Consider the following 16,590-nt stretch of genomic DNA (forward strand, 5'->3'; position numbering starts at 1 on the left):
CTCCCTTCCCCTCCTCCCTTCCCATCTCTCTCCCCCTTCCCCTCTTCCTCCCTCCCCCCTTCCCCTCTTCCTCCCTGCCCCCTTCCCCTCTTCCTCCCTCCCCCTCTTCCTCCCTCCCCCTCTTCCTCCCTCCCCCTCTTCCTCCCTCCCCCTCTTCCTCCCTCCCCCTTCCCCTCTTCCTCCCTCCCCCTTCCCCTCTTCCTCCCTCCCCCTTCCCCTCTTCCTCTCTCTCCCTTCCCTCTTCCTCCCTCCCCTCTTCCTCCCTCCCCCTCCCCTCTTCCTCCCTCCCCCTCCCCTCTTCCTCCCTCCCCCTTCCCTCTTCCTCCCTCCCCCTTCCCTCTTCCTCCCTCCCCCTTCCCCTCTTCCTCCCTCCCCCTTCCCTCTTCCTCCCCTTCCCCTCTTCCTCCCTCCCCCTTCCCCTCTTCCTCCCTCCCCCTCTTCCTCCCTCCCCCTTCCCCTCTTCCTCCCTCCCCCTTCCCCTCTTCCTCCCTCTTCCTCCCTCTCTTCCTCCCTCCCCCTTCCCCTCTTCCTCCCTCCCCCTTCCCCTCTTCCTCCCTCCCCCTTCCCCTCTTCCTCCCTCCCCCTTCCCCTTTTCCTCCCTCCCCCTTCCCCTTTTCCTCCCTCCCCCTTCCCCTCTTCCTCCCTCCCCCTTCCCCTCTTCCTCCCTCCCCCTTCCCCTCTTCCTCCCTCCCCCTTCCCCTCTTCCTCCCTCCTTCCCTTCTTCCTCCCTCCCTCCCTCCCTCCTTCCCTCCCTCCCTCCCTCCCTCCTTCCCTCCCTCCCTCCCTCCCTCCCTCATTCCCTCTTTCCCTCTTTTTTCCCTCCCTTCCTCCTTCCCTTCTTCCTCACCTTTCCTCTCCCCATTCCCCTCTTCCCCTCTCTCCCCCCCTTCCCCTCCCCCCCTTCCCCTCTCTCCCCCCCTTCCCCTCTCAATAGCATCCATGGTGAAACCCATTCTGGCATTAAGAGCATAATTTGACCTAAATCAGGGCTTGTCAAACGTCTCCATATTGCAGATCACCTCCATGTTAGGAACACAGTATTTACACTATTATGTGAGGGAGGAATGCAATATTAAATTACGAATTTAATGTATTTAGCTCAGAGCTACAGGTGGGCGTATGATAATATGATCTCGGCTAGTGTGCTAAGGGAAATTATAAACCCCCAGACCACTTACATCTGTCAGGGACACATTGTGGTTATTGTGAAATGACTGTGTATAGATAAAGAACACCACTTAACCCCTTTCAAGGGGATACACCGGGTATGTCACTAAACATTCATTCAAGTAGAGATGGTTGTTGCTTCAAGAACGTTCTTTTACTTCTAATGCATGTAAACAAATGCGTATTTTTAACCCCCTTCTCTGCTTCCCTCTAAGCCAGGGGTGCTCAATTCCGGTCCTCAAGATCCCTCAACAGGTCAGGTTTTCAGGATATCCCTGCTTCAGCATAGGTGGCTCAATCAGTCCCTGCTTCAGCACAAGTGGCTCAATCAGTCCCTGCTTCAGCACAGGTGACTCAATCAGTCCCTGCTTCAGCACAGGTGACTCAATCAGTCCCTGCTTCAGCACAGGTGACTCAATCAGTGGCTCAGTCGAAGACTGAGTCACTGATTGAGCCACCTGTGCTGACGCTGGGATAGGTAGAAAAAATTAGGGTGCTCAACCCAGATGAAATCCATCCAACTCGGTGGACTATAAATCATAACCCTGGAGATACCAATGGGAGTGGGTGGGTACAACATAGACTTTGTAAGCATAAATGACAGTTGTCAAACTTAACTATGACGGTCTAAACCCATAAAGAAACCCACTCACGTCATCTCCAGGGGTGTAAAGCAGGCGTGCCAGCCATGAAGGAATCCACAGTCCAGGTGAAGGCAAAAGAAAGACGAATGGCGCACAGCCAGAGAGCCAGGTGTAGGATAAAACTGCTATTCTTTATTCGTGCATGCAGGAGGACAGGTAACCCCCTTGGGGAACAAAACAGGAACCTCCTACGCGTTTCGGACCTGGGAGTATGGGATGTGTTAGGATAAGGCCCCTTATGTACCTGCTTCATAATTGGTAAATTTCTAAAGTCTGTGCAAAATCGCCGCCGCCACCTAGTGCGCATGCGCGTGACGTCACCTGAGGCGCCGCACCACCAAGCCGAAGGATTGTGGGTAAGTACCGCCCCCTGTGCCTGTCCGCGCATGCTTACATCGGAGCGTGAGGCTGGCAAGACTTCTCTAGTCAGTGTCTCCGCTCCTGCCAGTAGTGACGTCATCGCGGGTCTGACGCTGGGATAGCCTTAAAACCTGTCCTGTTGGGGGGTCCCGAGGACTGGAGCTGAGCCCCCCCTGCTCGCAGCCACTGGATATTAGTAATAAAGCTAAATCAGGTGTTCGACGTGAAATGCTATGAAATGTGATCACATCAAATGGAAATATTGATTTGTATGACTGTATAAATGGGATTGGTGCTTTAAAGATACATTTCTCCCACCATAATTATTTCATTTATTTTGTTAAAGATGTATTCCCAATACTGTAAGGGTGTCTGTTTTTTTCCCTCCTTAGTGATTTCCATACTGTTTTTTTAAATTTTTATTATTATTATTAATACAAAGTGAGCCAACCCCCCTCCTCTCTCCCCTTCCTCCCTTCCCTCCCCCCTCTACCTCATTTCCCCCTCTCCCTCCCCTCCCCTACATCCCCTGCTCCCGCATCCTCTCCCCCCCACATCCCCTGCTCCCGCATCCTCTCCCCCCCACCCCCTCCTCTCCCCCCTCCTCTCCCCCCTCTTCTCCCCCCCCTCTCCCCCCCCTCTCCCCCCTCCCCCCCTCCCCCCCTCTAACCCCCCCTATCCCCCCCTCTCCCCCCTTCCTCTTCCCCCCCTCCTCCCCTCCCCTCCTCTTCCCCCCCTCCTCCCCTCCTCTCCCCCCTCTCCTCTCCCCCCCCTCCTCTCCCCCCTCTCCCCCCCTCCTCTCCCCCCTCTCCCCCCCTCCTCTCCCCCCTCTCCCCCCCTCCTCTCCCCCCTCTCCCCCCCTCCTCTCCCCCCTCTCCCCCCCTCCTCTCCCCCCTCTCCCCCCCTCCTCTCCCCCCTCTCCCCTCCTCCTCTCCCCCCTCTCCCCCCTCTCCCCCCCCTCCTCTACCCCCTCTCCCCCCCTCCTCTACCCCCTCTCCCCCCTCCTCTACCCCCTCTCCCCCCCTCCTCTACCCCCTCTCCCCCCCCCTCCTCTACCCCCTCCTCTCCCCCCCTCCACTCCCCCCTCCTCTACCCCGTCCTCTCCCCCCCTCCCCCCCCTCCCCCCCTCCCCTCCCCCCCTCTCCCCCCCTCCCCTCCTCTCCCCCCCCTCCCCTCCCCCCTCTCCCCCCCCTCTCCCCCCCCTCCCCTCCCCCCCTCTCCCCCCCTCCCCTCCCCCCCTCTCCCCCCCCCTCCCCTCCCCCCCTCTCTCCCTCCCCTCCCCCCTCTCCTCCCCCCCTCCTCTCCCCCTCCCCCCCTCCTCCTCTCCCCCCCTCCTCCCCCCTCCTCTCCCTTCCTCCTCCTCTCCCCCCCTCCTCTCCCCCCCTCCTCTCCCCCCCTCCCCTCCTCCCCCCCCCCTCCCCCCCTCCCCCCCCCCTCCCCTCCTCCTCTCCCCCCCTCCCCCCCCCTCCTCCCCCCCCCTCCCCCCCCTCCTCCCCCCCCTTCTCTCCCCCCCCCTCTCTCCACCCCCCTCCTCTCCCGCCCCTCCCCTCCCCCCCTCCCCCTCCCCCCCTCCCCCCTCCCCTCCCCCCCTCCCCCCCTCCCCCCCTCCCCCCCCTCCCCCCCTCCTTAACATGGCTGCTAAAAGCACCTTATTTTGTGACATCACTGAGCTGCAAAGGCCGGGACGGACCAAGCTGCAATGAGGGGTATCTCACCCAATTCAACGGTAACCGACACCAACGTAAATGTCCGTTACCGCTGGATCACTGTGTGAATACCCCTCATTGCAGATTGGTGTGTCCCGGCCAAGGAACCTCATCAAACAAGCTCAGGATAAGACCTTTTCTCTGACAAGTCTTGTTCGATTCTGCATGAAAACAGAGCTCTGTGCTGCCTATTAGGGTGAAGCAAGTGAGAATACGCAGCAGTGGTTGCCTGTCATGTGGACACTCTACTGCAGGCTTCTGGCCTTCTAAAATAAAAAACAGGATAAAATAAAAATAAGGTCGGTAATTCTCTTTAGAGGGCTCAGTTTCTAGCTGGTTATCTTTTGGGAAGAGCTGCCCCTTTTAACTCCGCACCTTTTGTTGTTTGGTCTCGGTTTCAGCATCCGAGGTCGGTGACAGGGAGTGCGTGACGCCGGCATTGGGAAACACCTGGACTCACAGCGTCAACACCAGGCTGATCATTGAGTATCTTGACTCGCAGAGGAGGCAGGTAAAGTTACCAAAGATATATATGGTTTAATGCAAGAGTGGCCAACTCCAGTCCTCAGGGGCCACCAACCGGTCAGGTTTTCAGGATATCCCTGCTTCAGCACAGGTGGCTCAACCAGTGGCTCAGTGGAAGACTGCACCACCTGTGCTGACGCAGGGATATCCTGAAAACCTGACCTGTTGGTGGCCCTTGAGGACAGGAGTTGGCCGCTCCTGGATTAGATAACCATGAGTCATAAACATACACAGAAGTCACCTTGTTTCAAAGTTACACCAGACATAATAGTACACTTGCCTTTGGTTACTCAATGACTCTTTTCTTTGGAGTGTTGGTTAATGATTGAATAATACTGCATTGTCAGCTGAATGTGAACAAACGTTGCGAGACCTGTTATTGTTTATTAATGACTGCAGCATTGTCACCAACTTGGCCTTAAAGGTGACGTCCTACTTCGGTTTACACCGGTGATGCCAGAAAAGCTGCAAAGGTTTTGTGTAAAGTCGAAGTGTATTTTCAATGAAATGTTAAAGGTAGTCTTAGTAATATTTGCACACCTATTAAAGGTGTGGTCCCACCTAGGAAGTGTAATGATGGCGAATGTGTTAAACGGGGGTTTCTATAAAATAAAGTGCAAAGTATTTTAAATCCTTTTTGAAGAATTTGATAAGGGGTTATAGTTAATCTTAGGACCAACTAGAAAGTGGAGAAAGAAGGTACCGTGCAGTACGTCCAACATAAAGCTGGGGATAAGTGAATTAAAACAGCTGCCAGGGCTTACTCTGCACTTCTTCAAATGTTCCAAAACTATTTCAATATACAGGCAGTCCTCGGTTATCCAACACAATGCTTTACTCAAAATGGCGTCGGAAGGCGAAACGTTGTAAAGCGAAACACGTTTTCCCATAGTAACACTGTTTAAATGAAAGGTTCCGTTCCTGAAGGCATTTTTAATGCTAAAATACACCAAATATTTTACGCAGACAATAAGATATGCAGCACACACATAAATTATATAGTGCATATACTGTATTATATATAATATAACATAATATATAATATAATATAAAAAAATAATATATTATATAGTATAATATAGTATTATATATATTATCTACATAAACAACATTGCAAAGCGTCGTAAGAGCGTTGGATAAGCCGTTTTGGCGCTGTAAAAATGAACATAGGTATGCATTGCATAGCGTTGGATAAGCCATTCGTTGTAAAACGAGGATTGCCTGTACTTGTATTTGTAATCGGTCTCCTAACCCAGGAGTGCGCAAAGTTTCCTTCATGCACCCCCGTCTCTCCTCTCCCCTCCTGCTTGCGCCCCCCCCCCCCCCCCAGCACGGCTCCGGCATCACGTGACCCCGCGTTGTCATTTGACGCCGGGTTGCCACGGAGACGCGTCGCAGGGAGGAAGGGTAAGTAAAGTTACAGAGGCCTCGCGCGATCCCCAGGATTTATTTTAAATGCCTTCGGGAAAGCGCGGGGCCTCTGTAACAAAAAGGGGATTAGGTGCGCAGAATGTAACAAAAGTATATTAGAAGGTATCACTAAATGCTGCCACGGTGTATTGGCTATACACAATAACTAGGTATTTATATACAGTACTGTATATGGGAAAGGGGAAAACACAGGCGCAGATAATGATATGGCAAGTATATAATCAAATTAGGACTATAGGCACATGGCTGAATTGTATGAATAAAGTTGAGTAACCAATACCTTAGCCGGAGCGCATATGCATGTAGCTAATAGAAGGTAATGCGGAGAGTCAGTATGAAGGCTGAAAATTGATTTTTCACAGTAACATTAGCCCTATACTTATATGCAGTGCTCGACAAATAATGATAACCAATCGCCCGTTGCGAGTGGATTTAGGCAGCTGGCGACCCGTGCTGCAGCTCAATGAATTCCCCTGCTCGTGCCAATTTTTTTTTTTTTTTAAATAAATAAATAAATAATCCCCCTCCCTGATTGGGTTAAAAAAAAAGTTTAAAAAAATGGCGGCAAATCCTGTGGTCCCGGCGCGCGTGCACAGGGCAAGCAGAGTGTCCTGCCATTTGCGCTGCCTGTTCCCCCCAGCAACCCAGAATCCCCCGCATCCCTCCCCCCCCCCACTCCCCACGTGGGACGGAGGGGGAAGCCCAAACCAAGCCCCGCGTGCAACCCAGCCCCCCCCCTCCGCTCCCCACGTGGGACGGAGGGGGAAGCCCAAAACAAGCGCGCGATCCAGCCCCCCCGCACCTTCCGCTCCCCCCGCTCCCCACGTGGGACGGAGGGGGAAGCCCAAAACAAGCGCGCGATCCAGCCCCCCCGCACCCTCCGCTCCCCACGTGGGACAGAGGGGGAAGTGCCAACCCAGCTTCCCCCGTGCGCGCCTCCTGCGCCAGTCCGCCTCCTGCCCATGATCTCCCCCTAATCACCTGCCCCCGATCCTCGCTTGCTGCCCGGGGGTGTCCGGGGAGCGTGCTGCGGCGTCGTCCGCTTCGGGGGGGGGGGGACCTGCTGCTGCTGCTGAGGCCCACGCTGCGCTGTGTGTCCCATGTCTTGGAGAGGGCCCACTGCCGTGCGGAGACCCCACTGCTGCCACGTGTGACCCGGTGAGTGTGTGAGTGACAGACTGAGTGTCTGTGAGTGTGTGAGTGTGCCTGTGTGCCTGTGTGTCTGTGAGTGTGCCTGTGTGTCTGTGAGTGTGCCTGTGTGTCTGTGAGTGTGCCTGTGTGTCTGTGAGTGTGCCTGTGTGTCTGTGAGTGTGCCTGTGTGCCTGTGTGTCTGTGAGTGTGCCTGTGTGCCTGTGTGTCTGTCAGTGTGCCTGTGTGTCTGTCAGTGTGCCTGTGTGTCTGTCAGTGTGTCTGTGTGTCTGTCAGTGTGCCTGTGTGTCTGTGAGTGTGCCTGTGTGTCAGTGTGCCTGTATGCCTGTGTGTCTGTCAGTGTGCCTGTGTGTCTGTCAGTGTGCCTGTGTGTCTGTCAGTGTGCCTGTGTGTCTGTCAGTGTGCCTGTGTGTCTGTGAGTGTGCCTGTGTGTCTGTCAGTGTGCCTGTGTGTCTGTCAGTGTGCCTGTGTGTCTGTCAGTGTGCCTGTGTGTCTGTCAGTGTGCCTGTGTGTCTGTGTGTCTGTCAGTGTGCCTGTGTGTCTGTCAGTGTGCCTGTGTGTGTGCCTGTCTGTGTGTTTGTGTGTGTGCCTGTCTGTGTGTCTATGTGTGTGCCTGTCTGTGTCTGTCAGTGTGCCAGTGTGTCTGTCAGTGTGCCTGTGTGTCTGTCAGTGTGCCTGTGTGTCTGTCAGTGTGCCTGTGTGTCTGTCAGTGTGCCTGTGTGTCTGTCAGTGTGCCTGTGTGTCTGTCAGTGTGCCTGTGTGTCTGTCAGTGTGCCTGTGTGTCTGTCAGTGTGCCTGTGTGTCTGTCAGTGTGCCTGTGTGTCTGTCAGTGTGCCTGTGTGTCTGTCTGTGTGTCTGTGTGTCTGTCAGTGTGCCTGTGTGTCTGTGTGTGTGCCTGTCTGTGTGTCTCTGTGTGTGTGTGTGTGTGTCTGTGTGTGTGTGTGTGAGTGTCTCTGAGTGTGTGTCTGTGAGTCTTCTGTGTGAGTGTGTCTCTGCGTGAGTGTCTGCGTGAGTGTGTCTCTGCGTGTCTGTGAGTGAGAGTGAGTGTGTGTCTGTGTGTCACCCTCTCCCTGTGTCGCCCTCGCCTTCTCCCTGTCGCCCTCGCCCTCTCTCTGTCTTTGTCTCTCATTCTCTCTGTGTGTGTTCTGTGTCTCTCTTTTTTTGTCTCTCATTTTTGTGTCTCTCATTTTTGTGTCTCTCATTTTTGTGTGTCTCTCATTTTTGTGTGTCTCTCATTTTTGTGTGTCTCTCATTTTTGTGTGTCTCTCTTTTTCTGTGTGTGTCTCTCTTTTTCTGTGTGTGTCTCTCTTTTTCTGTGTGTGTCTCTCTTTTTCTGTGTGTGTCTCTCTTTTTCTGTGTGTCTCTCTTTTTCTGTGTGTGTCTCTCTTTTTCTGTGTGTGTCTCTCTTTTTCTGTGTGTGTCTCTCTTTTTCTGTGTGTGTCTCTCTTTTTCTGTGTGGTCTCTCTGTCTGTCTCTCTCTATCTGTCTCTCTCTATCTGTCTCTCTCTATCTGTCTCTCTGGCCGAGTCCATAGAAGGACAGGCCGCGCTGAGCTGTGCGGACGCTCCGCGCTGAGCCCCTGCATACTCAATGAGGATGCCTTGAGAGGGGGCTCACGCGAGCGTCCGCAGGCGTGCTGAGGCGCTGGAGTTTTCAGCCGACAGCCAAGCTGTTTTTCAGAGCACTGTCGGCTGAAAACATCCAATCAGCGCGGAGCAGCGTCAACGTCACGGCGCCTTGACGTCTCTTTATCTGTCTCTCTCTGTCTCTCTCTCTGTCTCTCTCTCCCACTCTCTCTCCCACTCTCTCTGTCTCTCCCTCTGTCTCTCCCGCTCTCTCTCTCTGTCTCTCCCACTCTCTCTCTCTGTCTCTCCCACTCTCTCTCTCTGTCTCTCCCACTCTCTCTCTCTGTCTCTCCCACTCTCTCTCTCTGTCTCTCCCACTCTCTCTCTCTGTCTCTCCCACTCTCTCTCTGTCTCTCCCACTCTCTCTCTGTCTCTCCCACTCTCTCTCTGTCTCTCCCACTCTCTCTCTGTCTCTGTCTCTCCCACTCTCTCTCTGTCTCTGTCTCTCCCACTCTCTCTCTGTCTCTCTCACTCTCTCACTCTCTCTCTCACTCTCTCTCTCACTCTCTCTCCCACTCTCTCTCTCTCTCACTCTCTCTCTCACTCTCTCTCTCTCCCACTCTCTCTCTCTCCCACTCTCTCTCTCCCACTCTCTCTCTCTCTCCCACTCTCTCTCTCTCTCCCACTCTCTCTCCCACTCTCTCTCTCCCACTCTCTCTCTCCCACTCTCTCTCTCTCCCACTCTCTCTCTCTCTCTCTCTCTCTCCCACTCTCTCTCTCTCTCTCCCACACTCTCTCTCTCTCTCCCACTCTCTCTCTCTCTCCCACTCTCTCTCTCTCCCACTCTCTCTCTCCCACTCTCTCTCTCTCTCTCCCACTCTCTCTCCCACTCTCTCTCTCTCTCCCACTCTCTCTCTCTCTCTCTCTCTCACTCCCCCACACACTCTCTCTCTCTCTCCCCCACACACTCTCGCTCTCTCCCCCACACACTCTCACACTATGGATCTGGATATCTTAACTGCCCTATACTACACTGAAATAATCTATACTGCTTTCTTCCAGATCTGACTCAAGCTTCACACGGAAGACATCGAACCCCCCCTAACCCAGAAGACAGGTAACGAACACCTCCCCTCCAATGTATAACATTGCGGGAATGAGGGTACCTGGACTTTGAGGGTCTGCGGATCAGGTAAGATCCCAGACGGGATTGCTGCTTTAAATATTGTGAAGCGGGGGCATCCAGACACTGGTTAAGGGGTGCAGGAAACTGGTCATCCACATCTGGCTTTTTTTTTCTAGATTCGACATTTATACACACACACACACACACACACCAAGGACTAATTGTAGTATAATGTAATACAATAAATAAACTAATATCAAAAACGAATGTTCTTACTAGGAATTTATTCAATTTATTTAATTTATGGCTTTTTTTTAAATGCGTGGCTGGGGGCGGGACTATAGGCGGGGTTGGGGGCGGGACTAGGGGCGGGACTAGGTGGCGTAGATTTTTGGGTTCGGCGAGTAGATTTTTGGGTGATTTGTTAAGCACTGCGTTATGTGTGTGTGTGTGTGTGTGTGTGTGTATATATATAAATATATATATATGTGTGTGTGTGTGTTACAGTAGCTTATGATAGATAGCACTCGAGGTAGTGTGTATTAGTGCTGTGTCATTATTTGTATAATGGATGCACACTGTAATGTACACAGGTAACATCTGGTTTTATTCAGAGCACGTAATGGAATATAGAAAATGAAGGTATTTGTAAAATCAGAGGCGGATAAATGTACAGTAAAGAAAGTGTTGAAATAGTTTGCTGCATAAAGAAACCTTATGTTACTTTATTGCACAATAGGGCTATGAATCAGTCTCCTGGGCTCAGGGTGGGCGTGTGTGGCCAGTTTTTACATGACCGGGTAATTTTAATGGTAGATTTATTTATTTATAAAAAGGTTTTGACCCGGGTTGTTGGGAGTGGATGGGGAAGGCCTATGGGGCACGACGACATTTGTTGAGCGTGGTCTTTCTGCGGACGGTGTACCAGCTCTCCCACCCGTCGGCAGCACTACAAAAAAACCATTAACTTGAAGGAACTCCGTCTTCCGGTGTCCGGAGGTGTTTTATGGGATAGCACCGCTGAGTCACTATGGTTCGATATTCTCCGTTCCATTCCAGCCCTCTAATATATACATAAAGAATTCGGAGTATGATGGCGTCTCTCGCCATCATTACTAATGTTTGCTGCCAAAGACGAAATGTTAACTTTGTTATAACAAACCTCATTTACCATTTGCTTCCGCAAACACGAGAGCCATCTGATAAACAATGTGTTTCAAAACTGCATGAGAAACCAGTATATGCCGCTTACGTTTCCAAAGTAGAGATGTACAGTACTGTGTACATCAAAGTCTCCAGTCTGCTGCACATCAGGTTGATCAAAACTCCTATTCCCCTTTTTACACTGTCTGTATCCTGATCACGTTTTAAAAAAATACACTAACATTAGGAAATATATATATATATATATATATATATATATATATATATATATATATATATATATATATATATATATATATATACCTCATTTAAAAGAATTGATTTTTGTTTCTTTGAATAGATGCGCTGAAGCTTTTGCTCCAGACTTTGCTGCAGTTTTACAGCTGGGAAACTGGGATACGTAACCCATAGCATCTTTAAGTGATTCTGTATTTAGAGCTGGTTATATCCCTAAAGAATGACATATCTGCTTTGTCCATTCAAAGCATTTTTGTAACTCGTCCAAATCATTAGTTCTTTCAAAGCCTGATTACATCTGGGATTCCATGAATTCATGCTTAATGATGGTCAGCTTTGTAAATCTCCCAGGCAGTGCTCAGCCCAAATGATGTAGCTTTTCATCATTATGAAATAACCTCCACAGCAAATGCAGGTTTTTGATGACACAAGTTTAACCCGTACACACAACTTGATTCTTTTAGCTGGTGAAAATAAAATGTTAGCCAGTCAGGGATTGGCACATGCTGTGGGGTGTTTGTTAGGGACTGTACATTTCATATGTACATATAAATTACAAACTGGGATATATTCTGGACCGGTGGAAGATCTCAAGCTTCCGGTGCTAAAGAGACACCTTACAACCTATTCACTCTAGAAGGCCTTTTGGTGCTGGAAGTGGTTTTATTAGAAGAGCACTTCTCAGTGAGGGCCAATACCTCTAGACCTAGGGCATGGGTCCCCAACCTTATTGTGCCCAAGGGCACACTTGAGCATTCAGGAGAGAGTGGCGGGCACCAACCAATGCACACACACTGGGACCCACAATACACTTATATTGTTATCTTGGAGGGAAGCCTCCAGTGCCTCGCTGATGCTGCTCGCCAATCAGAAGTTGGGCCCAACTTCTGGGGCGTCGGACCCGACTAACGGCGGGGACCGGCACGCAGCAGCCGTCAGCGGCTCTGCGGTGTCTGGCACCCACAAAAGGCTTGGTGGGGTCCTGCGTTGGGGACCCTTGAACTAGGGTATCGCTCAGCATCAGATGAATGGGTCCCACACTGAGGGACAAAAACCAATCAAGGCTTACATTGGAACACAAACACATCATCAAGGAAAATATCATGAGTCACAATGGTGGCTACTTTTATCCATGTTGTGTGCAACTGTAAAATTCCACGGAGTATTTTAACTTGCATAGTAGCAAAATCCAGATGCACACTGATACATACTTCAAGTAATGAGTGTCTTATGTGCAGATCATATTTCTCCGTGGTATCTCTATCAGATCCAGACACCATTCATGTGATATGCATGTAATAAAAACATGGCTTTAAATAAGTATTCGTGGGTGCTGTAACTTGTTAATATTCCTTGCTTGGGGAACTGAACCCTGAGACAGTTTTGCTCTGTGGCTTACAGCAGGGGTGCTCAACTCCAGACCTTGTGCCCCCCGTATCCCCCGTACCCCCATACCCCCATACCCCCCACCCCCATGATTGAGCCACCAGTCCTGAAGCAGGGACTGGATGATCCCCCTGTGCTGAAGCTGGGATATCCTTAGAACCTGACCTGTAGGGGGAGGGGGGCTTGAGGACTGGAGTTGAGCACTGCTGGGCCTCAGCACAGAAATGATGTTTCTGAAAGCCATTTATGTGAGCATGATGGCCAGAAATCGAATCAAGATGCTCACCATACTCCAGGTATTTCAAATATCAGAAAAGTAGTACACTGGTGGCCACTGGAGATGTATAATAATTCATACTGGAAAACTACATTTAAAGCGGCAGTTCCCCAGGGAGCATTTTTCTTATTGATTTATTTGCAGAATTGGAGCCAGGGTGTCCTCCGGAGCTGAACTGCGATATACGTACCGGTTTAGGCACCGGGTTTCCATTTCCCTCCTGGGGGAAGCAATATTAAAATAAAATCTTGCGTGATCTGCAGGCTACTTGGAAGCCGCAATGTAATCGGCCTATCTCCTTTCTGTCTTTCTGTTATATCCTCACGGGTGGCCCGTCACTAAATCAAACTTAACATGTAAAAAAATGAGTTCATCGTTGTCCCGCCTAACGCTACATCTGCACCTAATTTCTCACTTGCAGCAAAATACTCCACTAGAAAAGACAGGGGATCGAGTCTCCAAACAACTGGTGCTCTAGAGTTATTGGATGGGATTCTTGTGATATAACAATGTTCATTCAATGAATCAATTCAGGTAACCACGAGGTTTTACGTGACAATATACTCAATAGTAGCCCTAGTTTGGAGGGAGACCCTTGATATGTAATGACACTGACCGGGGATGTCAATCGGATGTCAAATAATGGCGGGCTCTAGACCCCCTCTCATGCACAAAAGTCAGGGTGTAGACTCCGGAGAAAGGGTGCTCCCTGCCTTGGATAGAAAACCAGAAGTGGAATCCCGCGGGGGACGAGATTGGCGGTGCACCGCTATAAAAATAATGAGGCTGGATCACTCGAAAAATGAATATAAAATAACTTATTTGGTCATTGGCAAGTCCATAAGAATATGTGAGATAAACTCACAGGGCGTACTCTGACGCGTTTTGCGTGTGGTTGCGCTTGGTCAACTACCCTCCCGATACCCCAGGTTAGATACTTGGGTGTCATTCATTACTCCTCCCTCATCCCGCACTCCTTATACCCTGGCCACATTCATACCCCGGCCGGACTCATTATACCCCGGCCGGACTCATACCCCGGCCGCACTCATTATACGCCGGCCGCACTCATTATACCCCGGCCGCACTCATTATACCCCGGCCGCACTCATTATACCCCGGCCGCACTCATTATACCCCGGCCGCACTCATTATACCCCGGCCGCACTCATTATACCCCGGCCGCACTCATTACACCCCGGCCGCATTCTCTCTTGGCCGCACTCATACTCTCTTGGCCGCACTCATTCTCTCCCGGCCGTACTCATTCTCTCCCGGCCGCACTCATTCTCTCCCGGCCGCACTCATTCTCTCCCGGCCGCACTCATTCTCTCCCGGCCGCACTCATTCTCTCCCGGCCGCACTCATTCTCTCCCGGCCGCACTCATTCTCTTCTGGCCGCACTCATTCTCTCCCGGCCGCACTCATTCTCTCCCGGCCCCACTCATTCTCTCCCGGCCGCACTCATTCTCTCCCGGCCGCACTCATTCTCTTCCGGCCGCACTCATTCTCTCCCGGCCGTACTCATTCTCTCCCGGCCGCACTCATTCTCTCCCGGCCGCACTCATTCTCTCCCGGCCGCACTCATTCTCTCCCGGCCGCACTCATTCTCTCCCGGCCGCACTCATTCTCTTCCGGCCGCACTCATTCTCTTCCGGCCGCACTCATTCTCTCCCGGCCGCACTCATTCTCTTCCGGCCGCACTCATTCTCTTCCGGCCGCACTCATTCTCTCCCAGGCGCACTCATTCTCTCCCGGCCTCTCATTCTCTCCCGGCCTCTCATTCTCTCCCGGCCGCACTCATTCTCTCCCGGCTGCACTCATTCTTTCCCGGCCGCAATTGTTATATTCCAGCCGCACTCATTCTCTCCCGGCCTCTCATTCTCTCCCGGCCTCTCATTCTCTCCTGGCCGCACTCATTCTCTCCCGGCCGCACTCATTCTCTCCCGGCCGCACTCATTCTCTCCCGGCCGCACTCATTCTCTCCCGGCCGCACTCATTCTCTCCCGGCCGCACTCATTCTCTCCCGGCCGCACTCATTCTTTCCCAGCCGCACTCATTCTCTCCCGGCCGCAATTGTTATATTCCAGGCTCACTATTGCAACCTTCTTCTAGTTGGTGCCCCCCACTCTATACCATTCTATATGCTCTTCTTCTGCAGTCCCACTATGCATAACCTTATACTCAAGAGTCAAATTTAGGACACTTGTGCTCGTTGCTGCTCTCTACATGTTTGACCTAATTTCCATATACTCTTCCACTGGGCCACACACACAGTCTACATTCTGCTCGTGATCTACATCGCTCCGCCTATCTCATGACTGCCGCCTCTAAGATTTCTCCCGCGCTGCGCCCCAGCTCTGGGATTCTTGAACAATGAAAGAGTTCCCTAAAAACACACTTTTTCAAGAAGACCAATCCAGCGCTTTCCAAATTCTTCCTTTTACTTTCATCCTAGAACCGCGTACTCCGAGGCCCGAAGGTTGACCACTAAGCCCGTGCGATCCACCCTCCTTACCCTCTTCACGACCCCACCTTTTTACATTGGAAGCCAAGCATGGAAAAATCCTGGGGGAGGGGAGCCGGTGGGAGGGGGGGGGGGGAGGGGGGGGGAGGGAGTATATGTTTGTCAGTTTTGCCAGGATACACACTTGCACACACGCACTCTCAGTGGGGGGTAGGGGAGCCGCTGACAGGTGGTGGGGACGGCCGAGTCCAAACCCTTCCCACCTCCCCCACTTAACACATGTCTGGCTCCTAAAATTGTTGCCTGGCTCCTAAGTGTTGTATATTTTTGCCCACCCCTGGGTAAACCACTTGGGGCAGGAGCTTCCTTCCTATTGTTTTTACTTATATGTAATGGTCCTCCCTCCCCATTGTACTGCGCTGCAGAATGTGATGGCAACATACAAATAAAGGATAATAATATGCGAAGCCCTTTAAATCAGATTAGTGACCGTATTTTTTTTCTCTTGTCCTTTACTCTGCCAGAGTCCCAAGTTGCTTACATACACACCTTTATACAACATGTGGAGAGATACCCGAGATACCTGGGAAATATGGTAATCTGGATATGCAAAAGTGTGATTTTCTCTCCTCCCCATTCTATCTTCCCTTCTCCCCCTCTCTCCCTCCTCCCAGCCCTCTCTCTCTCCTTCTTTCCTCCATCTCTTGTTCTCCCCCTCTCTCCTTCTCCAGCTATACCAGGGCCTCGACATTTGGGGGCCCATCCACCCACCCACGGGACTGCATTCAGGCATTTCCACTGGGCCACCTCTCTCCGCCCCCTCTTTCCTCCCCTCTCTTTCCCACCACCCCTCTCTCACCCCCACCCCTCTCTCTCCCCCTTTCTATCTCCCCCCTTCTCTCTCTCCTGATAAAATGTCTCAGAAACGTTGAAACTTGGCAAAACAATGTCAATTAGCGGTCTGATTTTTCGTAAAGGCAGAAAACACAGGCATTTAACTCTTTAAATAGGTCAGGGGCGGCCAACTCCAGACCTCAAGGGCCACCAACAGGTCAGGTTTTCAGGCTATGCCTGCTGCAGCGCAGGTCTGCTCAATAGTTGACTGAGCCACTGATTGAACCATCTGTGCTGAAGCAGGGATAGCCTTAAAACCTAACCTGTTTGTGGCCCTTGAGGATTGGGGTGGTCTTCCAGTGGAAGTGGACTGGAGTGGTCACGTGGATTTCCAGTGCCAGAAGGGATCGTATAACATCACACAGTTTAGTAAACATGGGCCAGTATAACTACCTCCACAGGATAGTCGGGCTGAAGTCACAGTACATTTCGAAGGCGTTCTACAGGTCTGAAAAGGTTTAAAACGACGTAGATCTTGCATTAAGATGCAAA

The 16,590-nt window shown here is 51.6% G+C and overlaps 1 protein-coding gene across 2 annotated transcripts in view; it reads left to right on the forward strand.

Annotated features, from left to right (window-relative positions):
• LOC142502470 (DNA repair protein RAD51 homolog 2-like) overlaps nucleotides 1-16,590 on the forward strand; it is a 481,442-nt gene that overhangs the window by 132,409 nt on the left and 332,443 nt on the right. For both annotated transcript variants that reach the window (XM_075613500.1, XM_075613501.1), the window contains exon 3: nucleotides 4,279-4,388. In XM_075613500.1, the coding sequence (XP_075469615.1) occupies nucleotides 4,279-4,388 (110 nt within the window). The remainder of the gene's footprint in view (nucleotides 1-4,278; nucleotides 4,389-16,590) is intronic.

Source organism: Ascaphus truei, chromosome 9 (genome assembly GCF_040206685.1).
Source record: "Ascaphus truei isolate aAscTru1 chromosome 9, aAscTru1.hap1, whole genome shotgun sequence".
NCBI classification, from domain to species: domain Eukaryota; kingdom Metazoa; phylum Chordata; class Amphibia; order Anura; family Ascaphidae; genus Ascaphus; species Ascaphus truei.